Source organism: Thamnophis elegans, chromosome 8, assembly GCF_009769535.1.
Source record: "Thamnophis elegans isolate rThaEle1 chromosome 8, rThaEle1.pri, whole genome shotgun sequence".
In the NCBI taxonomy this organism is placed as follows: domain Eukaryota; kingdom Metazoa; phylum Chordata; class Lepidosauria; order Squamata; family Colubridae; genus Thamnophis; species Thamnophis elegans.
In genome coordinates this window covers 65,401,187-65,428,036 of record NC_045548.1, presented here as the reverse complement: position 1 = coordinate 65,428,036, position 26,850 = coordinate 65,401,187, and the positions used below count along the sequence as shown (strand labels likewise).

General features: G+C 43.8%; 1 protein-coding gene across 1 annotated transcript in view; it reads left to right on the top strand.

Moving 5' to 3' along the window:
- Positions 1 to 26,850, top strand: part of SNTB1 (syntrophin beta 1) — a 130,951-nt gene that overhangs the window by 73,508 nt on the left and 30,593 nt on the right. Inside the window, exons 2-3 of the mRNA XM_032223367.1 lie at positions 7,753 to 7,969; positions 18,117 to 18,324. Coding sequence (XP_032079258.1) covers positions 7,753 to 7,969; positions 18,117 to 18,324 — 425 coding nt within the window. The remainder of the gene's footprint in view (positions 1 to 7,752; positions 7,970 to 18,116; positions 18,325 to 26,850) is intronic.

Below are 26,850 nucleotides of genomic sequence, written 5' to 3'. Positions count from 1 at the left end.
ATCAGGCAATTTTTCCCTTAGGGAAAGCAGAAAGCTGGGCTTCACTGTGAGCCAGTGGGCCGTTCTGACTATAGATTCAGCACATTTGAAGAGGGAGTTTAGACCTTCAAGGTCATCTCCTTGCAGGAACCCTAATTAATGCCTCCCTGATAGTTGGCTGTCTAGACACCATTTCTACACATCAGAGAGATCCCATCACCTTTGGTTAATTGGTTCCACTGCTGCACTGCTGTTATTGTTAGGAAGTTGTTTTCTGAGACACAGTCAGAACCTGCCTTCTTGTAATTAAGTCCCTTGCTTTGTGCCTTAACATGTTTAGAACAGTAAGGAAAAAGGTCTCGATCTTCTGTAGGGCATTGTTTCTGATTTTGAAGCGTGCTATTATATTGCCCTCAGTCTTCTTTTGGCAAAGATCCTGAGTTCCTACCGTCTCTCTCATAAAATGTATGGTTCTTTCCACCTTGTTGCAAAAGACATAGAGGATAGGACCAAAGGTCTTATTTTGTAACAAAGGGGTACCAAAATGAAGTATCCTGGACTGGACAAAGACTCAAGGAGACAAATAAGTGCAGAATATAAGTGGAACTATTACTTCTGTGATTTGGAGATTATAGTTCTTTCAGCCCTTTGAGGTTAGACCAGCTCAGGGATCAGGCTCCACAGAACTGAATTCTGAAAGTCAGAGTCTCCCTCTCCCTCTTCATTCTCTCTCTTCATTTTCTCTCCATTCTGTCTTCATTCTCTCTTCTTTCTCTCTAGCTTCATTCCCTCTCTTCATTCTCTTTCTCTTCATTCTCTCTTCATTCTTTCTCCTCTTCATTCTCTCTTCTTCTCTCTATCTTCATTCCCTCTTTTCATTCTCTCTTTATTCTCTCTTCATTCTTTCTCCTCTTCATTCTCTCTTCATTCTCTGGCTCTCTCTTCATTCTTTCTCTTCATTCCTCCTCTCTTCATTCTCTTTTCATTCTCTCTTCATTCCCTCTCTCCATTTTCTCTCTTCATTCTCTCTCTTCATTCGCTCTCTCTCTTCGTTCTCTCTCTTCATTCTCTTCATTCCCTCTATCTCTTCATTTTCTCTATTCTTTCCCTTCATTCTCTCTCTCTTCATTCTGTTTATTCTCTCTCTTCATTCTCTCTCTCTTCATTCTCTCTCTTAATTATTTCTCTTCATTCTCTCTCTCCCCCCCTCCACATGTTCTCTGCCTTATGTTCTCTTACTATTCCAGGATGCCGTAAAAACAGAAATTCTAAAATTTCCATTTGTTTCCTCTTCTTTCCTCCTCCTGATGAGTATCTGGCAACAATGATTCCTGTTCCTGCCAGCTCAAAACTCAATTACCGCCAAATGATGAATCAGTAATATAGAGCTGGTGGCTATTAATCAAATATTTATATATGGCACATTCCATTTTTGAACAACAAATGAGTATAAGCATTGTATGAGAGGAAATGAAGAATAGAGGTGGTATGTTAATGGAGAATTATTTTTTTAGAAAAAGGTTGGGCAACCTGTAACTCCTTTGCATTCTCCAACCTCCAGCTTTAAAATCAGTTCTCAAATGTTGTTGCCGAAATGCAGTTTGCCAGTGTGTGTTTCTCTCTGCATGTATATGTGTGTGTGGGGGGGGGGGGGGTTGTTGTTGCTGTTGTAGTACTTATTTTGGTTTTCATCAAATTTAGGGGTGAAATTTTTGCAGTTGATGTTGATTAAACGACTTGGGCGAATCTCTGTCTCAAATCTGATGATACCTACAATAGAGATGGGGAACTATGGGCCATTTTTTGACTTGTGGACTTCAACTCCCAGATTTCCTGAGCCAACTGGCTCAGGAATTCTGGGAGTTGGACGTTCACCAGTCATAAAAGGGCCATGGTTCCTCACCCATGCCCTACTTCAAGATTATTATGTAGATAAAATGGGAAGAAGAATCTAAATACAATATGCCACTTTAAGGGCCTGGCATGAATTCAGTTATGAAAATAACCCCAAAATACATCACGTGCTCTGCAATTACTACGCATGATGATTATTTCTTTTATTACTTTGCTACTTACACAATTACTCCAAGATGGGAACTACAAGAGTTCCAGTCTCAACTGGGATAGCACCCAAGTGGGAAATCTGGCCCTTACTCTGGGGTGTGTCTCATTCCAAATAAGTGATTTTGTATTCAAAGGTGTACATTTTCTTCTCTATGCAGACATCCTCCAATTCTCTGGTTTCTCATAACATCCTTTTAACAAAACAAAGACACCTGGATGCAGTTTAAACTGTAATAGCTGGAAACCATTATTGTCCCTCTCTCTTCCTTTGTGTGCCGGTGTGTATGTGTAATTGTTAGAAGCTGTTTCCCAATAATAGCAATAGCAACAGCACTTAGACTTATATACCACTTTATAATGCCTTACAGCCCTCTCTAAGCGGTTTACAGAGTCAGCCTATTGCCCCCCAACAATCTGGATCTTCATTTTACCCACCTTGGAAGGATGGAAGGCTGAGTCAATCTTGAGCCTGGTGAGATTTGAACTACCAAACTGCAAGCAGCCGATAGTCAGCAGAAGTGGCCTGCAATACAGCACTCTAACCACTGCGCCACCGCGGCTCTGAAGGAATACAGGTAGTCCTCAACTCACAACCACAGTTGAGACTGACTTTTCTGTTGCTCAACAAGACAGTTGTTAAGTAAGTTTTGCCCCATTTTATGATTTTTTTTTTGCCATAGTTGTTAAGCGAATCAGTCCAGTTGTTTAGTGAACCATGTGTTCATTAACCAAATCTGGCTTCCTCCATTGATTTTACTTGTTAGAAGTCAGCTGGGAAGGTTACAAATGGTGATCATATTGGACACTTCCACGGTCATAAATACATGCCAGTTGCCAATAGCATGAATTTTGATCACATGACCATGGGAATGCTCCATGTGTGACTTAAAAAAAAATGCTGTTGCAACTTTGCAATGAATGTAAGTTGAGGACGGTGTGAAAATTCTGTGGTCATGATAAATGATGTGGTTTTTTTAAAAAAAAAATTAAACCAAACTTTCACTACTAGAGTCATAGTTGAGTCTTTGTGTGTGCTTGTGTGCATTTTAATATCAGTCACTTCCTAAAGGGCGGGTGATGAAATGGGGTATCTTGCAAAGCCAGAAAGTCTCTTAATACGCTGCCTTTGATCAAGTTTCTTTTCTTCTTTCTTTCAACATTTCTTGCCTTTTACCTTCGTCGTTCCATAAGCTGATACTTCCCATTTTTTTTGTTCCTCTACAGAATCAAAGTGAAACCCTTTCAGTTTGAAGTCTTTTTTCTTTCTTTTCTTTTCTTTTCTTTTTCTTTCTGGTGTTATTCAGGTTAGCCGTAACGAGTCACAAGATGTTCGAGAACCTAATTAGAAAAAAACAAGAAGAAGATAGATAGATTTGATCGCATTTGTCCGTCTGACTTGCAAGAAGTGTGTTTTTCTCCTTTGTCTTTCTCTCTCTCTCCCCCTTTCGAAATGTCATCCCTGAATATATAACAAAGGCTTAATTGTGGAATTGTTGAAGCTTTTGGTGAAAACGGGTGCGTATGAAGTGCTCTTTAGAACACGGCACTGGCTGGCTGTCGGCCCAGCTAACAGGAAAATAATGAAGCTGTTAGCATATGACAGCAGATTAATTCACTCAAAAGACAATTCCTCGTTTGCCAGTCGTTTTCAGAGCGGAGGGGTGAAGTGGATTTTTGGAGGAACGAGAAACAAATGTTGGAATCTTAATTACCTGACCTCAATTTCAAATTTGTTGGAGATAAAAAGAGACCAGAGTTATTCAATAGTGTGTGACGACAATTAAGAACCTCAACCTGGAAAAGAGGTTGGGATCAACTTGTGGACAGTTGTTACCAGACACTTCTATCAATTCATTTGTGTTATCACTAACACACTTGTCTAGTTAACATTGAGTCAAGACTATGTCAGGCGTTTTCCGACTTGTTGACTTCAATGATTCGGGACCTCAATTCTTGGTGATAGACCTTCTAATCCTGCTCATTTGATAGATACTATATTGGGAAGGCTAAGATAGAAAATGGTTTGCTACAGTTTATGCTGTGGGAGTGCAATTAAAAACACTATTTTAACAACCTGGCTGACTTAACTATATATCAGGGAAGATTGTGAGATTGTAGTTGCATGAATAAAATTAAAGGTTATCCCTTAATAAGATGTTTTGGTGTATCAGAGAAAAAAGCATAATTGGAATAAATAAAAATATAATAAAAAATCTCCACTTCTACATAAGTCTTAAACCAGTCACATTTTTGTACCGATAGAGATTTACTAGTATTTTATACTGGAAGGCTTTTCTGAATTGGCTTAGGTCTGTGTGGCGAAACTATGGCAAGCATACCCACAGTGGCATGTGAAGCCATGTCAACCGGCATGTGCAGCCTTGCCTGTTTGTCTTCTGGGTTTCTGGCGTGCATGCGCGAGTGATGATCAGCTGTCCTTTGCACTCACAGCAGTGACAAAAACTGGAGTGCACATGCATACCAGCCAGCTGATTGCTGGGCGCGCATGCGCTCCAGAACCTGGAAGTTGAGCTTTTCTGGAATGCGGTCCCTTCACACATTGGTAGTGCCAAAAAACTGCCCTGCACATGCACACCAGTCAGCTGATTGCCGGGCACACATGCACACTAGAACCCGGAAGTTCGGCTTTTCCGGAGTGTGGCTGTGACGAGCGTGCGCACGTGCGACATTTCCGTGTGCCCTTTTCGGCGCTTGATGCCAAAAAGTTTAGCCATCACTGCCTTAGGTGATCTCCAGATATACGGACTTCAACTCCCAGAATTCTCAACAATTCTTTCAAAATGGAGTTCTAATGGGGTGACCGCCTTTGGGTTGCTTGGCAACAGAGTCACATTTATGGCCCTTTGCAGTATCCTGCAGTCATCTGATTGCATCCGTTTGCAGCAAAAAGCATTTCTGTTTTTTGGGGGAAAACTTCACCATAGTGAACAATGGGTTCATTTAATGACTGCTGCAAAATAAAAATATCCATAAAATTGGATAGGTCACATGACTAACTTGTTTTATTTTAGATTTAGATTTTATTAAGAATTTATATGCCGCCCTTTTCCCTGGAGGGACTCAGGGCGGCTTACAATAATGAGGGGAAGGGGGTGCAAGACAAGACTTAAAGGAAAAAAAATCGTGAATAAAAGAAAATTATCCATAAAAACACAACATTCATTCAACATTCGGGCGGGGTGAGAGTAATCCTATCCCCAGGCCTGACGGGATAGCCAGGTCTTCAGGGCTGTGCGGAAGGCCTGGACTGTGGTGAGGGTACGGATCTCCACGGGGAGGGTGTTCCATAATGTCGGAGCTGCAACTGAGAAGGCTCTCCTCCGCGTAGTCGCCAGTCGGCACTGACTGGCGGATGGAATTCGGAGGAGGCCTACTCTGTGCGATCTGATGGGACGCAGGGAGCTAATTGGCAGGAGGCGGTCTCTCAAATAGTCAGATCCACTACCATGGAGCGCTTTATAGGTGGTAAGTAGGACCTTGAAGTGCACCCGACGATCAACAGGTAGCCAGCGCAGCTCACGGAGGATTGGTGTTATATGGGCGTACCGTGGTGCGCCCATAATCACTCGCGCGGCCGTGTTCTGAACTAGCTGAAGTCGTCGGATGCTCTTCAAGGGCAGCCCCATGTAGAGCACATTGCAGTATTCCAGCCTAGAGGTCACAAGGGCTCGAGTGACTGTTGTGAGAGCCTCCCGGTTCAGGTAGGGCCGCAACTGGCGTACCAGGCGAACCTGGGCAAATGCCCCCCTGGTCACAGCCGACAAGTGATGCTCAAAACTCAGCTGTGAATCCAGGAGGACTCCCAAGTTGCGGACCCTGTCTGAGGGGTGTAAATTTTGCCCCCCCAGCCTGATTGTTGGAACATTAGCCAAATTTTTGGGAGGAAAACACAACAGCCACTCGGTCTTTTCCGGGTTGAGTACCAGTTTGTTAGCTCTCATCCAGTCTTTAACAGCCTCAAGGCCCCGGTTCATCACGTCCACCGCTTCATTGAGTTGGCACGGGGCGGACAGATACAACTGCGTATCGTCCGCATATTGATGGTACTTAATCCTGTGCCTCCGAATAATCTCGCCCAGCGGTTTCATGTATATGTTAAATAGTAGGGGGGACAGAACCGAGCCCTGCGGCACCCCATAGGTTAGGGGCCTCGGGGACGATCTCTCCCTCCCCACCAACACCGACTGCGACCTGTCCGAGAGGTAGGAGGAGAACCACTGTAGAACAGTGCCGCCCACCCCCACCTCCCGCAGTCGTCGCAGAAGGATACCATGGTCGATGGTATCGAAAGCCGCTGAGAGGTCGAGGAGAACCAGGATGGACGCGTGGCCTCCATCTCTGGCTCTCCAGAGATCATCGGTCAATGCGACCAAAGCGGTTTCAGTGCTGTAACCGGGCCTGAAGCCAGACTGGAAGGGGTCAAGATAGTTAGCTTCCTCCAAGGTACGCTGAAGCTGTAAGGCCACCACCTTCTCAACAACCTTCCCCAGAAAGGGGAGGTTGGAGACTGGACGATAGTTGTTAAGAACTGCTGGATCCAAAGACGGTTTCTTCAGGAGGGGCCTCACCACCGCCGCCTTAAGCGCGGTGGGGAGGTGTCCCTCCCGAAGAGAGGCGGTAACAACCGCCTGGATCCAGCCTCGTGTCACCTCTCTGCTGTTGGTAGTCAGCCAAGAGGGACACGGGTCCAGTATGCAGGTGGAGGAACTCACAGCTCGCATAGCCTTGTCCACATCCCCAGAGGCAACATCCTGAAACTCAACCCAGAGATGGTCTACCAAGTTATTCCCCTGTGTCCCGGCTGGATCTGCGGGGGTGGAGTCCAGTTCCGATCGAAACCGAGCAACTTTGTCCGCCAAGAACTGACTATATTCCTCAGCCTTACCCTGCAGGGGGTTCCCCGTCTCCCTCCTATTTAGGAGGGAGCGGGTTATCCTAAACAGGGCGGCTGGGCGAGACTCGGCGGACGCTACCAAGGAGGCAATGTGTGATCTTTTGGCGGTTCTCAATGCCCAAATATACTCCTTGGTGCAAGCTGTCAACAGTGCTCGGTTCGATACGGACCTGTCGGACCTCCACTGGTGCTCTAGGCGTCTCCTCCGGCGCTTTATCTCGCGGAGCTCCTCGGTGAACCAAGGGGGTCTCCGCGAGCCGCTGACCCGGAGGGGCCGTAGTGGCGCAATTCGGTCCAGAGACTCCGATGCCGCCGAGTGCCAGGCCGCAGCAATAGTCTCCGCCGAACTGTGGGCGAGAGCGTCTGGAATGACCCCAAGCTCCGTCTGGAACCTAACAGGGTCCATCAGTCGCCTGGGGCGGAACCACCTGGTCGGTTCCTCCTCCCCACGGTGGGGGTTTGGCCTCCGGAAGTCTAACCGGAGACTTCCGGACTTTTATGACCATTGTAACATTCGACCACGTGTTCCCCTAATGTCAGGTGCAGAGAATCAGGACCATCTGTCGTATTGCAGCTTAGGAGATGTATTTAAGCGCATACACAAGAATCTATTCTATCTAAAGTTCAGCCTTAAATTGGTACCAGATAAGAGTCAATGGAATTCAGGAGCAGTTAAACTTGGACTGCTGGTGAAAATGTAAGGACTCTAAGCTAATGACACATTTCATTCCACCCTCAGCTCTGCCTCGGCACTTCTTCTATACCTACGTTCTCATTTGTTTTCTTCCTTTCAGTGAAATACATGCGAGAAGCCACCCCTTATGTGAAGAAAGGTTCTCCTATTTCGGAAATTGGATGGGAAACTCCTCCTCCCGAGTCCCCCCGTTTGGGCAACCCAACCATCGATCCCCTGTTGCCGCTGTCTCTCAATATCTACCGAGACAAAAGGACCATCCCACTCAAAATGTGCTACGTGACGCGGAACATGGCTATGTTAGATCCAGAAAACAGGTAAGGAAACCTGGGTGGGGGAGAAGAACACCCCCTTCCCATAATATTCATTCTTCGTTATTATTGTGGATCAAGAGCAGTTTCAGTCCATAAGAGAAGTAGACAGCGGCTGTCTTTTCTTTCCCTTCTTTTTCTCTCTTTGCACATTTCCCATATTCAGCGGAGAAGAATAAAAGGAGTGCATCTTACTTTGTTGATGTCCAGAAAGGAGGACAATTTCCTGAATTAGAAGGGACCATAAAGATCTTCTAGTCCAACCTTGTGCTCAGGCAGGAAACTGCGTAAAATTTCAGAGAGGTGGCTGTCCAATCTTTTCATTAAAAATTCCACTGATGGAGCACCCACAACTTCTAAAGACAAGCCGTTCCACTGATTAATTGTTCCCACTGTCAAGAAATTTCTCCTTAGTTCCTTCTTCATAGACATTCATAGGTTGAGGTCTGTGGAGATTCTCAGTCATCCAGGTCATGGTTGTCCCAAAGGTGCTTTTTTTTAAGGGGCAACTAGACTTTCTGGTTTTTCTTTGAAGACGTTTCGCTTCTCATCCAAGAAGCTTCTTAAGGTAAGTTCTAGGTTGGTTTTCTTCTTGGTTAGTTTCCATCCATTGCTTCTTGTCCTGCCCTCAGATGCTTTGGAGAATAGCTTGACTCCCTCTTCTTTGTGGCAGCCCCTGAGATATTGAGTCCTTTTGAAGTTCTTCTAAGTAGACTGCTTTCATTCTGGGACTTAAGCAATGTTGCTTCTACAACCCTATCTGAATATCTCGCTCAAGGCTATCTCCATGGCTCTCTACAGCAAAACCTGCAATAAATATGGCTCTCTACTGCAAAACCTGCAGTCGCTGGCTGGGGAATTCTGGGAGTTGAGGTCCAGACATCTTTAAGTAGCCAAGGTTGAGAAACACTGGCTTAATCTCTTTTTTATAGACAAAAAAGGGCAGAGTTTCAACAAGTAAAAATCCAATGGGATTTGGGTGAAAGTCTCACCATTCACAACTTGGCCCTACCAGTTGGCCATGCTAAATATGGAATATCCGAGAGCTTAAATCAAGGAAGGCCAGTCTGGAACTTGATTGCCTTGATTGCACTCTTCTATTTGTGCCTTTATGGCCAATCCTAAAAAGCAAGAAGCTGCACTGGGGGAACTGAATTCCTTATTCTTATTTGAGCCACCAATCTCTGGGCGTTTGCTTACCTGGGAAGTGAGAAAAAGCAGCCTGGGGAAATGAATGGGAAATGAGACTTTGATAGTCCTTTAGAGCTTCCAGGCTCTAAAAATAGGATAAACTTATTGGTCCTCATCTATAATGTATGGAGAGAGTTGCATCACACCACACACCTGCAAGCCTCTTATGCGAGGAGAAAACCTGTGAAATTAGAAGAGGCTGATGGGGTAGTTAAAAGGAAAAGCTTTTTTCTTCTTCTTTCACATTCATGGCCTTTTTTGTCCCCCGTTTAGCATAAAGGAATCCAAAGAAACTTCCTTAGCATCTGGTGCTGCTTCTGCATAAGAGGCAGAAACCCAAAGAGTTTGCTGTTAGAGAAGAGGGCTCAGTGGTAGATCCATGCGCTACATGGTATGGTTGGAATTGTCTTATGACAGTGAATTATAAGGGTTGGGTCAGGTGGGAAAGATCGGGTCCGCGCACGAAGGTGCAATTAAACTGATTTATTGCTAAACAGGAATCTTCTCAGCTAATGGTCAGCAGTTTCCATGGAATTAAATAAGGGTCCATGGCAGGTGTGTCAAACTCGATTTCATTGAGAGCCGCATCAGGGTTGTGTTTGACCTCAAGGGATGGGTGTGGCTGGGATGGGCGTGGACAGGGGTGAAATGCTACCGGTATCAAGTTTCCTAACAATGCCCGAAACGGTAGTAAGAAAAAATGCGAACCGGTTTTTCCGACGATCAGCTGTGAAGCGGGATTTATATAATCTAAATTGCATGGCACAGAAGATTCCCCCCCCCAATTTGCTTACTTTTCTATGTGCGCAATGCGCATGCACTGAAGGTTTTGCGCATGTGCAGAGGTGGCGCGTGCGAGCGAAGTGCGCACGTGCTCACATTGCTTCTGAACCAGTAGCAAAGGTAAAGTGGATTTCACCCCTGACATGCTCACTCAACGTCAGTCTTTTCGGGGCACCTGTGGTGGCCCAAGCGTTCTGCCAGTGAAAACAGAACTGGCAGTGCAACCCTCCCAAGCTCTGTTTTCATTGGTAGAGGGGTGCAGGAGGCCGTCGCAGCCAAAACAGAGCTCGGGAGCCCGTTTTCGCTGGCAGAGGCACCCTGGGCCCATCCTTCTCCGTTTCCAGGGCAATCCTAAGGGCCAGATCTAAGCACCCCACGGGCCACATCCGGCCATCGCTCCTTGAGTTGGACACCCCTGGTCCACAGAATTCTAGGAGGGTAAGACTTAGGTCACTTGTGGCTATGTATAGATTCTAGGCTGATCCTTCTTTTAACTCCGTCCCCAGATTCTGCTACTCCTACAAGGCCCCAACCTGTCCCTCTGTAACAGTGATGGCTAACCTTTTTCTAAAGGTGTGCCAAAATGGTGTATGCACGCGCTATCGTGCATGGTGCGAATTTACCCACATGCGCAAGCAACCCACCCACCTGCGCATGCTCAAGTGACCCATGCAGGGGGGGAAGGGATTTTCACCCTCCCTAGGCTTGTGAGGCTTTTCTGAAGTCTGGGGAGGACAAAAATGGCCTCCACCGGCCCTCCGGAAGGCCGGAAATCAGCGGAGCTGAGGGCTGCTGATGGCTGCCGTGCCAGCGAATATGACTCCGCATGCCACCTGTGGCACGTGTGCCATAGGTTCACCATCACAGCTCTATAACTTCCAGAAGAAAATTGAATAACTAAGACAGCGACTGCAGATACACTTTCATTCATTAATAAAAATCAGGAAATCTAATTAAGTTTATTTATTTATTTATAAAATTCATACGCCGCCCAATCCCGAAAGACTCCGGGCGGCTTACAAAAAAGAGGGGGGAAAAAGAGAGAAAAAAAGTTTAAAATCACAACACCACATACATTCATTCTAATCGGGGCTGGACCTTATTGTAAACGTGTGGGTTGTTGTTGTGAGGGAATTGACACGCAGGAGCCATGTGCAAGACAGATCTTTATTATAACACAGGTGACAAGCGATTCAAACGTTCCCTGCAACTGTCAGGGTATTTATACTAGCAGACCAACTGTCAAAACGACCAACCAATCAGGTCGCAGCTGGTATTTGCATATTGAATATGCAACACTCCTTCCCCCCAGTTCTAAAGACCAAATGACCAGCCAATCACGTCGCAGCTGGTATTTGCATATTCAATCTCTCTCCTTCCCCCCAGTTCTGCTGTTTCAAGATGGTGGTGAGTCCTTCGTAGCTAAATTTTAGAACCAGGAAAAAAAAAAAAAAAGGTCCTTTGGAATCTTTGCAGCAGGGAGGCTCTCGTTGTGTTGTAGCTCTCGTTGGCTCGAGAAGCAAGCGGTGGCCTTTGCAGCGGAAGGAGGCTCATGGTGTAGAGGACAGTCTGGTGTATGTTGTGAGTGTGCTAGTGTTGGAGAGGCTTTAGACAGGCTGAGAGAGCGTAGCCGGTGGTGCTAGGTGGCAGCTTGGAGAACGAGGCTGTTGTTGAACGCAGCGGTTGGAACGAGGCGGTTGGAGTGCCGTAGGAACAGCTGGTGGCAGGCATGCCGTAGGAACAGCTGGTGGCAGGCAGGCAGGCAGGCACAGCTGGCGCAGTTTAGCCATCACGGTCCATAGCTCATCCCTGAGTAGCGGCGGCGGCTCCAGTCGAGGTTAAGCGTAGGAAGCCCGTCCCTCGGACGGATGGAGGCCGCGCCTGGGAGCTTACTGAGGTTGGCTACAACCGGAGGCCCACGGCGGTGGGTACTGCTGTTGATGTCGCTTGCTGGCCATAGCGGCGGCCCTGACAGGCCCTCAATGTAGGAAAGACAATTTTTAACCACTTGTAACCACTTTAATGTAATGCTTAACTTTGTAACAGAAGTAGAAATTTAGCAACTCTGTCCAGGAACATTCTGGGACTAGTAGCTTCAATTAGTTTAGTAAAATTCTTTCAGTTTATTTTTTTCTATTTTCCTTACCCCCCAGTGCCTATTCACATTTTATTTCTTTATTTACATTTTTTTTTCTATTTTTCCCTCACAACTATTTTTCCCTCACATTCCTGCGCATGCCCAATGAATTCCCCAGTCCAGGCTCGTTGAAGGCCTCGAGCAGTGTGGGAAGCAGGTTTGTATCTTAGGAGACAGGCAGGACAGGAGAGTAGGCCCTGCTAGAAACGAAACGGAGCGGAGGCAGGAGGTGAGTTCGATGGCGCAGAGGGCGAGCCGGCAGCGTGGTCCTGGAGAACGGAGGCCGGTGATTAGTCCGAGCTCGGCTCTCGGCTTCTGCAGCAAGTAGAGGCAGCTTCCCTGGAGGTTGACAGGCTGTCTTCTCGGGTAAAGAGGCAGGCAGGCGTTGCAGGCCGGCAGAGTGGACAGACGGATCCGTGAGGCGCACGGACAACCCAATGACCTCGGGCCCAGACAGTTGACTAGAAACTGGTTTAGCTGGGCGCATGCTGGCCTCGGGTCCCAGCGGTCCTTCACGTGCTGTGCTCCGCGGGTACAATGCTCGTCCTTGCGCACTGGCAAGTTGGCTGAAACGGGCGGTGGCCACAGCTGCTGCTGCTGGAAGGTAGCCTTGGGTAGCCTCTAATTCTCTGCTAGGCAGAGGTGGCTGCGACTGGCTGTTTTTCTTGATCCAGGCCCTGTGGGAATCGCAAATCCCACCTTCGTCGCCAGTTGTTGTAAACGTGTGGGTTGTTGTTGTGAGGGAATTGACACGCAGGAGCCATGTGCAAGACAGATCTTTATTATAACACAGGTGACAAGCGATTCAAACGTTCCCTGCAACTGTCAGGGTATTTATACTAGCACTCAGACCAACTGTCAAAACGACCAACCAATCATGTCGCAGCTGGTATTTGCATTTTGAATATGCAACAGACCTCAACAATGAAGTTATTAATTACTATTAATTAATTAAGATATTAGCAAAGCACATTGCTTTGTTTATGGATGGAGTTATATTTTTTATCGGAAATCATCAAGTCTGGCCACTTTGGTGAGGAGGCATTCTTCCTAGTATATTTGCTTCTGGTTTTCTGCCCTTTTTAAGGGACATTGTCTACACATAAAGAGACTGTGTGGGGTAGGAGCAGAACCAGTTTCTATAGTAAAAGTGTAGCAAATGGACTTCTATTGGAGTTTTTCAGGGCTTTGCAGGCAACACACTTAGTATAGTGTTCTGTCCCCCCTTCTCCGCTCGTTAACAAAGGACAGGCAAACAAACTTAAAAGGAACTCTCTTTATCAGTTCTCGGCTCAGACTGGCTGCGAGCCCAAAACTAACATACATAAAGTCTCTGACGAGATAACACAATACCAAACAAAAACTCTTACAAAACAATGCACTTCTCCAAGTGTCTCCTTGAATCGGGGTTACAGAAAGCAAATTACTTCTCCAAGTATATCTCACATAAACCACGACCGATGATCAATCAATGTTGAACGAACCAAGGAACGTTGACTCCTGCAACCAGGGCGTGGCACCATCCGTCCTTTTATCACCAGAATACGCTACTAACGAGCTCCAGCTGTATTGGTCATCTTGCATCCTGAAAAGACTCACAGAAGACGTCTGCTGAATCACAACAGTATAGTATGGACCAGAAGACCTCCAAGGTCCCTTCCAACTCTGTTATTCGGTTAGTATTCATAGGTCTTGTATCACCACCCCATTATCTGTTTTGCAGATAACGGCAAACATACCATTACTCCAAGTCTTCTAAGAAATGTGCTCCACAAACTCAGATTAGAAAGTGGATTCCTCTGTTGCTAGAATTAATTAGTTTGTTACAGATATTCCATCAAAACCCACAGGTTTCCTGGCAGGGGAAGTCAAGTGACACAGCTGGGCAAATTAGAAAGCATGTGCCATCTCCTCCTGGACTTGTTTATAGGTCGTTGTTCTGTGCCATAAGTCATCACCTTTAACCTGCTGGATTTTACTGGGAATTTGCACAGTATCAAGCTTGAGCATCTCACTTGGTATTTGTAACCAAAGAGGGTTTTTCAAAATCCCGAGTTTGTCTTCTATGACGGACTGTGGTTCATCTTCATTCTTCCCTTATTTAAGAGCACCTTTACAGTGAAAAGGGAAAGTGGAAATCTAGATGAAAAATACAAGTTGCTTCCAGAGAGTTAATGCCCTGGAGGTGGTTAAATGAGGAATCCAGCCAGTGAAATCCCAAGTATTAGAAGCAAAATAAAGGATTTCCTATAACCAGAGCAAATTCATTCCTTAACCTGCATGATGTTCCTGGCACAAAAATTCCATATTTTATCTCACATTGTTGCCTCTCATTCTACCATGTTGTTCAAGGTAGCTTTGACCATGCTGGCTGGGAATTCTGGAGGTTGGAGTTCCTATAGAACTCCAATAATGCAATTGGAATAATGCAATTGGAAGGGACCTTGGAAGTCTTCTACTCCAACCTCCTGCTTAGGCAGGAAACCCTATACCATTTCAGATAAATAGTTATATGTTCTGACCCCCCTCATTCCACACCAAAGCACACTCCGAGGCAGAGATAAATTACGGCATTTAATTAACAGACAAACAGGTCCTTGGCAGCAACCCAGCACAGACAAGCTTGGGCAGCAATAAACACAGATAAGGCTTGGCAGCAATCCAGCCTGCCAAGCTCATACAAAGTTCTCCGACTTTCAATTCTGTGTTGACTTCTGCAAAGAGGGGCGTGTGCACAAGTAGCTTTTTATAGTCTGGAGAGGAGCCTAATGACCACCAGCTGAGTGCAATTACCTCCTGTAATTGTTCCTGACGCCTATTAGCTCTTCGATGGCGTGCATCCAGGAACAACTCACTACTGGCTTCTGGCTCACTCTCCCTTGTCTCCTCCCCACTGGTCCAAGGCTCAGGTGCCTCCTGGTGGCCAACCAGCCTCTCTGCACCCTGCTCAGAGTCGGAACCCTGTTCAGGGTCCTCCAGAGCCGACTCATAGGGCCCCTCGCTGTCAGAGTCTGGTGGCAGCTCCTACGGCTCCTCCTGGGCCACAACAGTTATCCAATCTCTTCCTAAAAATTTCCAGTATTGGAACATTTACAACTTCTGGAGGTAATTAGTCCCACTGCTTATTTGCTCTCGCCATTAGGAAATTTCTCCTAGTTCTCGGTTGCCTCTCTCCTTGATTAGTTTCCATCCATTATTTCTTGTGCATTTTGGTGCTTTGGAACAATGTTGACCTCTGTCTTTGTAGGAGCCCCTCAAATGTTCAAACACTACTATCATGTCCTCTACTAGTCTTACTTTTCATTAGAGACACATCCAATTCCTGTAACTATTGTTTGTATGTTTTAACCTCCAGCCCTCATCATTTTTGTTCGGCTTCAAATGTTTGTACATTTGGAGGTTGCGAACTTGGGGTTTTTTTATTGTCATTTTATAAGGAACTTTGAGATGTTTTTATTGACCATAGAGGCTTTAGAGGAAAGATAGTTTTCCTTTATATGGTTATCTGAGCAGGCTCTTTGAAAAACACGATGGCATTTGTATTCATGGCTAGAAGACAGTATATATCATCACAGACATCTCCTATTTAAATGCACAGTTCCTTTAGGCCAATGTGGGCTTTTATCAAAAATGTGTTGTATGCAGTGTTTACATAGCTGTGGTAGAGGGTATTGAGAAACAGAGCTGTGGCACTTCCTTAAATATTTCCAGACAAGGGGAAATTTAAAAGAGAACTTTTTATCACCAAATTGCAGATAATGTCATGTTTCAGAAGCCAGATTCCGAGAGAAAAGCCAGTGAGATTTACAGAAGAGCAGATTGTATTTTAAAGTAACTTAAAATAGTGTTTTGGTATCATTTGACATATTTTCACTGCAGGAAAAGAATCATCAACAGTGCCCAGGGGCATTTATGTTGGAAAGCCAAGTAGAATAGACTAGAAAGGATATGGACACATTAACTGATGCCCTGTTATATTGCGATGAGGGTAAATTGTCAAAACATAATACAAAGCAGAGCAAACTCGTCTTCACAATTTTTTTTCCTTTGTCTTTTTTCTCTTGTTGACTTTTTCATTCTTACTTTAGAGAAATGATAAAATCCATTGAGATGGGAAGGTACAAATTTAATGAGGAAATGTATGGCAAATCTAGACAGCATACTAAAAAGCAGAGATATCACCCTGCCAACAGAAATGTGTATAGTCAAGGCTATGGTTTTCCCAGTTGCAAAGTATGGCTGTGAAGGTTGGATCATAAGAACGGCTGAGCACCAAAGAATGGAGCCCTTTGAACTATGGTGCTGGAGAAGACTCCTGCGAGTCCCTTGGACTGCAAGGTGATCAAAGCGATCAGTCCTAGAGGAGATCAACCCCGACTGCTCTTTAGAAGACCAGATCCTAAAGATGAAACTCAAATACTTTGGCCATCTAATGAGAAGGAAGGACTCCCTGGAGAAGAGCCTAACGCTGGGAAAGATTGAGGGCAAAAGAAGAAGGGGACGACATAGAATGAGGTGGCTGGATGGAGTCACCAAAGCAGTCGGCGTGAGCTTAAATGGACTCTGGGGGATGGTAGAGGACAGGAAGGCCTGGAGGAACGTTGTCCATGGGGTCGCAATGGGTCGGACACGACTTTGCAACTAACAAGAACAACGCCAAAGAGATGTTTGTTGATCATGTTTTATCGGCGAATACATTGATTTCCAATAAACTGTTTTCTCAAACCCTCATTGTGCTTTCTAATTGCCCAGTTTGAATGTAATGATTAATTGTGGTCCCACCCCATACCCAATGTGGGTGAATTGTGACGAGTTGTATCTTATACTACAATGTCTCCTTTGCCTTTGAAGTTAAGTTGAGGCGGCAGTTCCCTAAACTCAAAGCCAACGTAAGAGTTTAATTTTTAAGGTATGATTAGATTTATTGCCACTGTTTGTTGCAGCAGACTGATATTATTTGATAGATTTATATTCTTACTTTTCTCCAAGAGCTCAAGGTGACATATATGGGAATAATCCTTTATTTAATCTGCGCAAGAAAACCCTGTGAGGTTGTTTGGACTAAGACAGTGTTGGCAAACCTTTTCTGGAATGCACAACCAGCTGGATGGTGTGTATGTGCATGCCGGAAGCTGGAAGATCTTCCCGGCATGTGCATGCACACCGGGTGACTGCTCTTCTGGTTTCTAGCACTCCAGCACGCGTGAAGACCAGCTGGCCGGCGCGCCAAAACCCGGCAAAGCAATGGGTGATGGCTCGCGTGCCTGGAGAGATGGCTCTGCGTGCCACTTCCATGATCTGGATGATTGAGAATCCCCAGAGACAAAGGAAATATGGGCTACAGGCAGACTGGACGATCCTTCAGCAATCCACTGTTTTTCTGTATCCCACTGTGCCGTGTTGAAGATTGATGATATGGAACAAGTGAAACCAAGTTGCGGTGGAATGCCAAGCTTATAGGATGGGGAGGCACCTTATAGGGAGCCCTGGTGGTGCAGTGGTTATCGTGCAGTATTGCAGGCTAACTCTGCCCACAGCCCGGCGTTTGATCCTGACGGGGCTCAAGGTTGACTCAGCGTTCCATTCTTTCAAAATGAGGACCCAGATTTTTTTGGGGGGGGGGGGGGGCGGCAATATGCTGACTTTGTAAACGACTTAGCAAGTTTCTGTACATCACTATGAAGCAATATATAAGTCTAAGTGCTATTGCTACCTGATAGGACCTCTTTTTGGCTAGCTATGTTGGTTTGGTCGTGACTCAATGGACCTCAGATGCCCCATCCCGGGCAAAGTAGTTTTCCACACTTCTACACCAGGTGTGGGTTTCAAAAAGTTTTAGTACCGGTTCTGTGGGCGTGGCTTGTTTGGTGGGTGTGGCTTGATGGTCATGTCATGGTAGGCATACCTTGTTGGTCATGTGACTGGGCAAGCGTGACCCACCTCTGTTCTACACCTATAAATCAGGTAATCGGGCTGGAACTTTGAGAACACCTATAACTCTCCCCTCTTTTCTTATTTATTGTATTTATTTTTCTTCTACAGGATTGTTGAAGTTCATTCACCGGATGCCAAGCACATTTTGGTGCTAAGGAGTAAAGATGCGAGCACCGCCCAGGCCTGGTTCTATGCCATCCACTCTTGCATCAGCGAGCTCATTCCCAGAGCGATCTCAGAGGTCAAAGATCAACTGGGTAAAGCAGGAATAGCCGGAAGCCGAGAAATTAGGCACTTGGGTTGGCTGGCAGAAAAGGTAGTGCTAACTTTTTCCTCTTGTCTTCAACAGTCTCAGGACTTTTAGTTTGGCAGTTAATTAGCGTTAATTCTTGGAATTATGGATGTGCCACTCCTACGACTTAATTTGGATTGTCTTTAAAGTAATGACGTAGCTTTCTTTTATAGAGCCTCCATGATGGATATTTAACCTGGTTAAATACCTGATTGAAGTGTTTGCTTTAACTCTGTAAAGATAGCTGCATTAAAAGATGAATTGAAAGAAACAATTTGGTCAGAGGCACCCCAAATGTTTGCATATAACTACATTTCATTCATTCATGCATAGCCTAAATATATACAAAGGATGGGCATTTCTTTCAATTGTGGCCCTGACCTCACCCCATTCACCTTTGCTGTTAATATTTTGCATGTTGAGTGGGATATTTTTATCCTGGCACTAGTATATGCAAAACAGTTGGGATCTCTGCATTAGATGGAAGATCCATGGCATGAAACATCTTCATATAAGAAGAGACTGGATAGCCATTTGTCTGGAGTGATAGGATAGTGAATGGAAACGCCGCGCACACGCTCATCGGGGCCACGCTCCGGAAAAGACATGGCTTCACTTTCGGCACACGTGCCACAGGTTTGCCACCACAGGTATAAGGTGACCTGCTTGGGGATCTCAAAGGTCCTTTCCAACAAATTCTGTTATTCTGTATATACAGAGTTGTTTGCAGGTAAATGTTTCAATCAAGGTGTGCGTCAACGCTGAAGCCCCAAGATGGCTTCGGTTAGGTCAGCTTCAGGGTTGACAGCGTAACTGTTTTTAGAATGTCTACATGATATCATCATGACCATTTTCTGCAATGTTAATGCCTACCATATTTATCGGAGTATAAGACGCACTTTTTTCCCTCAAAAAAGAAGGTGAAAATCTGGGTGCGTCTTATACACTGAATACAACATTTTTGGCCTCCTGAAACCCCACTCCCTTCACCAAAATGGCTGTGCATAGTCTTTTGGAGGCTTCCAGAGTGCTCCTGGGGACTAGGGAGGGTAGAAATAAGCAAACAAATGGGCCATTTTTTGCTTGTTTTTGCCCAGCCCCAGGAGCACTCTATAAGCCTCCTAAAGGCTATGCATGCCCTTTTTTTTGACAAAAAAACGGGCCGGTTTTCACAGAAAATAAGCCGTTTTTGGGAGGTCTGCAGAGTGCAAAAACTTTTTTTAAAAAAATTCTCCCCTTCAAAATCTTGGTGCATCTTATACTCTGAAAAATACGGTACTTACAGTTTAAGAATGATTGTCTGCAAATAAAAACAAAGAAAAAAAAAACAATGAATATGGCCGATGCAAAACCTGGGACCTCTTTTTAGTCAATGTCTTTTAACACTTTCAACCATGATGGCTGAAACCACCAAGCTATGTCTTTCCATTCTTGCATTTGAATCAGGGGTGAAATTCGACAGGTTCTGAAGAACCGGTAGCGGAAATTTTGAGTAGTTTGGAGAACCGGCAAATATCACCTCTGGCTGGCCCAAGAGTGGGGTGGGAATGGAGATTTTGCAGTATCCTTCCCCTACCACGCCCACTAAGCCACGCCCACAGAACTGGCAGCAAAAAAAATTGAATTTCACCACTCTTTTGAATCCCTCTCCCCAACTCCTTGCTGCAGAAGTCTGTTTGAGATCTCCCCACAGTGAGTCACCCTCTCCTTGATCTTACTTTTCATAGCTGTTTTCAGAGCATGATATGATATTTACTAGATGGCTCGTAGATGGCTACTGGCAGTTCAGAAAAAGCCTCAGTTCTAAGCAACCTTGTGAGGCCCTGTACGCTTTTTTTTAATGTTAAATCATAAAGAGCATCTTGAGTTCCTCAAGACTTCTTCACTAATTTTGGCACACACTTATGTAGGCTCTTATTTATTCATTACCACCTGAATTCAACTTTTCCTCAAGGTACGTACGGCAGGATATATTTACTCTGAGAGATTCCAGGTGGCTAACGAGAATAAAAACTCAATATAAAACAATAAAAAAGCAATAACCCTCCTTAACAACAACAATCAAATGAGCCATTTGATGGCCTCCATCCCACTTTGGGATCCCAGGCCTGTTGGCACAAAACCAGATCTTCAGGACCTTGCAGAAGAGTGTCAAAGTGGGGGGCAGTCTCATATGATGTCACCTCTGAGGGGTCAGGTAGAAGGGAAAAACTCTACTTCAAATAAGCCATGTAGGGTTTTGAAGGTACAACCAACACCTTGAATGGTTCTTTTTGTCCTTGTATCAATCCTGTGAAGGAATGAGATGGCTCAGTGGCTAAGACGTTGAGCTTGTTGATCAGAAAGGTCGACAGTTTGGCGGTTCAAATCCCTAGCCCCGCGTAATGGGGTGAATTCCTGTTACTTGTCCCAGATTCTGCCAACCTAGCAGTTCGAAACATGTAATGCAAGTAGAAAAATATGGACCACCTTTGGTGGGAAGGTAACAGCGTTCCGTGCGCCTTTGGTGTTTAGTCATGCCGGCCACATGACCACAGAGACAACTTCGGATAGCGTTGGCTCTTCGGCTTTGAAATGGAGAGGAACATCGGCCACTAGCAAATATGTGCGAGGGGAACCTTTACCTTTACAATCCTGTGAACTGGGTTAGCCACTATTACTCATTAAGATCCATGTCCAAGTGAACTTCCCATGAAATGTAAGAAGTACAAACTAATGATTTCTGTTATTGTGCCACAGTCTATGCACCGATTAAGAATTGTACTGTATCTGATGAATTCTAGTTCAACAATGTTTAGAATTTATTAGCCTGTAGTAGCAATAGCACTTAGACTTATATACCGCTCTACAGTGCTTTACAGCCCTCTCTAACAGAATCAGCATATTGCCCCCCAACAATCTGGATCTTCATTTTACCCACCTTGGAAGGATGGAAGGCTGAGTCAATCTTGAGCCTGGTGAGATTTGAACTACCAACTTTCAGGCAGCCGGCAGGCAGCAGAAGAAGCCTGCAGTACTGCACTCTAACTATTGCGCCACTGTGGCTCATGTAAGATATGAATGAGGAATTTACTGCCTCTAGAAAAATACAAACTACAGTTGATGGGAGCAGAATATGGAGAACTATTAGTTGCCTACCTTTGACTCAAGATGTTTTATTATGTTTGTTGCCAAAAGTAAACATTGTGACCTCTCCAGAAATAGCATACCGTATAACTGATCATCTGCAGTATTTTTTCATACTGGCCACCTCGTAAGAAAAAAAAAAAGGGTTTGATTAATGTTAAGTTATACAAATGTATCTGTCTTTATTATTACCCTATAAAATAGAATACACTCTGGTTATATAAATGGACCGAACACTGTGAATTTTAACAAGTTTTTTTTTTAATGGTGCATTTATTATACTTTACATAATGTGTTTGACTTTTCAGGGATTGCAGTTTGACCTAGATAATAGTAAAGTTTTGGGTGAAACTTCGTGGATTTTCAACTGTTCTTATTGCGCTGAGTCTCTGAATTCAGCATTCTTGGCAAAACAAAGTTAGTCTTTATTTCTTGAGATTATTTGAGAAGGCAAGGAACTGGATGGTACACAGAGCTGAAAAGTGATGCCAGGGGGGACGTGACTGACCTTTATTAGGTATGCATTCTATGTGTCTGAAGATCAACCTAAAGTATAAATGACTGGTGTTACTCAGACCTTTTGAGAGGTCACCTTTGGTAGACTTTATGGAAAAATATCAAGAGTATATTTCCTACAAGATGGAATGATTGAGGAAGCAAGTTGGTTGGCTGGCTGGCTGGTTGTGTTTTTGTTTATTAGTCTAGCATTAATCATAGAATCCAGAATCAAAGTGTAGAATAGGTAAAGGTAAAGGTTCCCCTCGCACATAGATGCTAGTCATTCCCGACTCTAGGGGGCGGTGCTTATCTCCGTTTCAAAGCCGAAGAGGCAGCGCTGTCCAAAAACGTCTCCATGGTCATGTGGCCAGCATAGCTAAACACCGAAAGCTCATAGAACGCTGTTACCCTCCCACCAAAGATGGTTCCTATTTTTCTACTTGCATTTTTACATGCTTTTGAACTGCTAGGTTGGGATTCGAACCGCCGAACTGGTGACCTTTTTGATCGACAAGCTCAGCATCTTAGCCACTTTGCCACAGCATCTCAGTGTAAAATAGAAGTGTAGAATAGAAGAATACAATAGTGGTAATTAAAGTCTTAAAGTTTCTTGACCTCCTTATTTGGGTAGTGACTAGAAAAGAGATTATTAAAATTGATTTTATAGATGTTATAGGGCTGAGGCCCGTTTGATTGTGGGTTGAATACCAAAAAAACAGCCGAAAGAGAGTGCTGAAACCCTGAGAAATTTCATTTAATTATTTTAAGTATAATTAAAGTTAAATTAAATAAATGCAGTTAACTTGTTTATTACAAATGAAGGCGAATATAGGTGTCCCAGGATAATGTTGCAGGATCCAATCTGTGTCAATCACCGGCACCAGAAGTTTTGTCTTCCGAGCTTTCGAACTCGTGCTAGAGTCCATATTCAGGGAACGTCTCTCTAGCTGAATGTGTGCTGTTGGGTGTGTGGTATTTATAGTGTCTGTTGTAAGTGGCTTTTTAGATGTTGATTGGGGTGTGTTTTTGGCTGGCTTTTAAGTCATTAGCTGTCTTTTGCTAGTGCTGCCCAGCCCTTGCCTTCTAAGCACTTGATAGGCTGGTGACTGACGAGGGGCCCCATTTCCCTGGCTTCAATCACTTCCCTGGCTGTTTTTGTGCCTACTTGTCCGACAATCTTGGTAGCTGCAAAATGGAATGTGTGTCCTTGTTCATTCCAGTGTGAAGCTACCAATGAATTCAGGTCTCCTTGTGTTCTTGAAATCTGGTAGTTAGCTTCTTCCCCATCTGTCCTACATAGTCACAAGGGCAATCCATGCAGAGCAGTGGTGGGATTCAAATAATTTAACAACCGGTTCTCTGCCCTAATGATTTCTTCCAACAACCAGTTCACCAAACTGCTCAGAAAGTTAACAACCGGTTCTCCCGAAGTGGTGCGAACTGGCTGAATCCCACCACTGATGCAGGGGATTATTACATTGGAAGTATTTCCCACCTCCAAGAGATCTTTACAATGCATAATTTGTCCTTGTATGATGGAGGGAGGGAAGGAAGGAAGGAAACCACGCTGGCTGGTTAATGGAAGGGGACTGCTGACACAATGATGCAGAATTTAGGTTTATGGCTTGTTTGATATAATCAGCAGGAGAAGGAAAACAAGCTTTTTTTTTTTTGCCCCACTTGTTCTTTTATAGCTTCTTTTTTCATTTTTACATCAGCTAAATCACTGAGAAAATTTGTGAGCTGTGAAATAGAAAGAAGAACTTAAATACTAGGCACGCCTTCATCTAAACTATAGATTAATATTTTGTGGACGAGGCCAATGAATTCCACATTCCTTTTTCTCCTTAAGAACAGCCAAGATGAGAAGTTTAGAAGCATATGCTTCTTGATCTAAACATAGAACTTGGCCTACAAATAAACCATTGTTTGCTTGACAGTTTTTATGACTTAGCATAGAAGTAAGCACCCTTTGGGGGCCAACGCTACACTGTACATTTGTCAACAGTTGAAACTCAAAAGAAGAGTGAAGCCATATCAGAAGGTCTGGGTTTGAGGAGAGAGTTTGATCACTTTTTCCCTTCTTTTTAATGGTGAATAAGCATATTTTAGGGCGCATTCACTACATTTTTTTATAATTTGTCCCCTCAAAAAGGGGAGGAAAATATGCATTCAGTTTTTCATAATCAAAAGCACACAAAGAATTATTGACCATAAAAAGGGGCTTTTAGGAGCTTAGCATGGCCCTGGGATTACATTCCTCCCCCCCAACCCCACATCTAGCATAGCATCTTTTAAACCAACCTATCATGGTTTGTGAACTGTAAGAGCTGAGGTGGCGCAGTGATTAAATGCAGCACTGCAGGCTACTTCAGCTGACTGCAGTTCGGCTGTTCAAATCTCACCGGCTCAGGGTTGACTCAGCCTTCCATCCTTCGGAGGTGGGTAAAATGAGGACCCGGATTGTTGTTGGGGGCAATATGCTGACTCTGTAAACCGCTTAGAGAGGGCTGAAAGCCCTATGAAGCGGTATATAAGTCTAATTGCTATTGCTATGCCTTAGTGCCGTGATGCCGAACCTATGGCACACATGCCAGAGGTGGCATGTAGCGCCCTCTCTGTGGGCACACGAGCCGTTGTCCCAGCTTGGCTTTGCCGCACATGCGTATGGGCCTCTCGATGGCCAGCTGGTCTTAGGGTCTCTGCTGCGCATGCGCAGGGGAGGAGTGCACATGGGGAGCTGGGGTGCATGCAGGGGGATGTATGTACATGCACGGGGAGGGGCACATGCGGGGGGCACACGCACATTGCATTTTGGGGGTTTGGATGCTCACTTTGGCCACTCAGTCCTGAAAAGGTTAGCCATCACTGTCTTAGTGTGTTTGATAATCACAGCTGTGTTTATTGAATAAACACAGTTTAAACAACCATGACTTAACAAAATATGTGAAGCTTGGCACTGTGTCACCTTAGCTGAGTAAGGCCAACTGATTTATTAACTAGTGATGAAAACCAGTCACGATCACCATTTCAAATTGGCTTGTTTCCTTAAACTAATGAATACTAATGGTCCATCTATTAAGAGTGTTTATATAATTACATTTATATCAAGCTTGCAAGAATTTGCTCTTCCTACAGAAACAATGCTAATAATAAACCATTTCGAAATGATCATATTTACAGGGATTAATGGGTCGGGAAGGTCAGCATAAAAATACATGATTATAAGAAGCATCCAAAATGTCCATTCTATTCCATTTCAGAGGAGTTCCCTTTTCTATAAGTAAGGCTAATCTGAGATGCAAATAATTACCATGCATACATACATCAGTTAAGGCCTATTTTTAAACTTCTTGATTGCAATTCTATAATTTGATGTTCAAGAAGATGACATTCATTTAGAATAAACCTGCATGGAATTTTAAGATCTCTTATGCATGAGGCAATCTTAATTGCGGCATATCAATTAATTGTTCTGATATCTTACTTGGTGATATGTATATTATAATGGCTACATCATCTTTTTTTTAAAAAAATCCAGAATAACTTTTCAAAAAATAAAACAACATTTGGAAGATAATGTTGTTCGGCACCTTAGTGATCATTTTTAATCCCTCTCTAAGAAAGTATCATTTTTGGGGGGGGAATTCAGTTTGGATCTGTCAAAAAGAGGGCTGTGAAAATATCTACAGACCCCTCACATCCTGGACATAAATTGTTTCAACTTCTACCCTCAAAACGAGCTATAGAGCATGGCACACCAGAACAACTAGACACCAAAACAGTTTTTTCCCGAACGCCATCACTCTGCTAAACAAATAATTCTGTCAACACTGTCAAACTATTTACTAAGTCTGCATTACTGTTACTACTAATATCCTCATCGTTCGTATCACCCATCTCCTCCCACTTATGACTGTATGATGGTAACTTTGTTCCTTGTATCCTTATGATTTATGTTGATTGTTTCTTAGTATGATTTGAATGCTTATTTGCACCCTATGCCTTTCATTAAGTGTTGTACCTTATGATTCTTGATGAATGTATCTTGTCTTTTTATGTACACTAAGAGCATAGGCACCAAAGACAAAATTCCTTGTGTGTCCAATCCACACTTGGCCAACAAAGAATTCTATTCTATTCTATTCTATTCTATTCTATTCTATTCTATTCTATTCTATTTGAATTTCCTGATATTAGCAGAAAGGAGAGACAAACTTTCTGGGTAACTGATCAAAGGGAGGAAGAGGAAGAAAGAATGAGGTGATGAAAGGTTGATAATTTGAAAAGCAACATGTACATGACAGAGACTTGAAAGTCATTGATAGAAGTACAGATAAGCCTCAAAGAAGTATTGGACAAAAATTAAGACATGGTTGGAAGAGATGATACAACAACGTATTGAGCTGAAGCCAGAAACATTTCTTTAGGAGTTCTAGCTGAAATTTATAATAAAGAGAATGTATATTTAATCATTCAAGGATTAACCACAGCTAGAATTGTATTTGCACAACATTGGAAAAGTGTAGAGATTCCTATTGATGAGAAGGTGATAAAGAAAATATTAGAATGTGCAGAAATAAACAGATTAACATTACAATTAAGGAGAAAGAACAAACTGAATATTATATGATTTGGGAAGTATTTTACCAATGGTTGGAGAGAGAAAAAGGAGTTTGGAAATGAAGAAAACTAAAAAATAAGTAGACAATACACTTAGATAAACATATAAATAAGATGAAAACTGCTAGTATGTGTATGATGAGAATAATGATATTTAATGTTGATATATTATTACTAGAAGATATTAAGAAGAAAAATTGAGAGTTTTATAACATGTAAATACTCAATATGTTATAATACTAAACTTAGGGAAATAATGTTACTATGAACGTGAAAGATGTGGAAAATGAGGAATGATGTTGC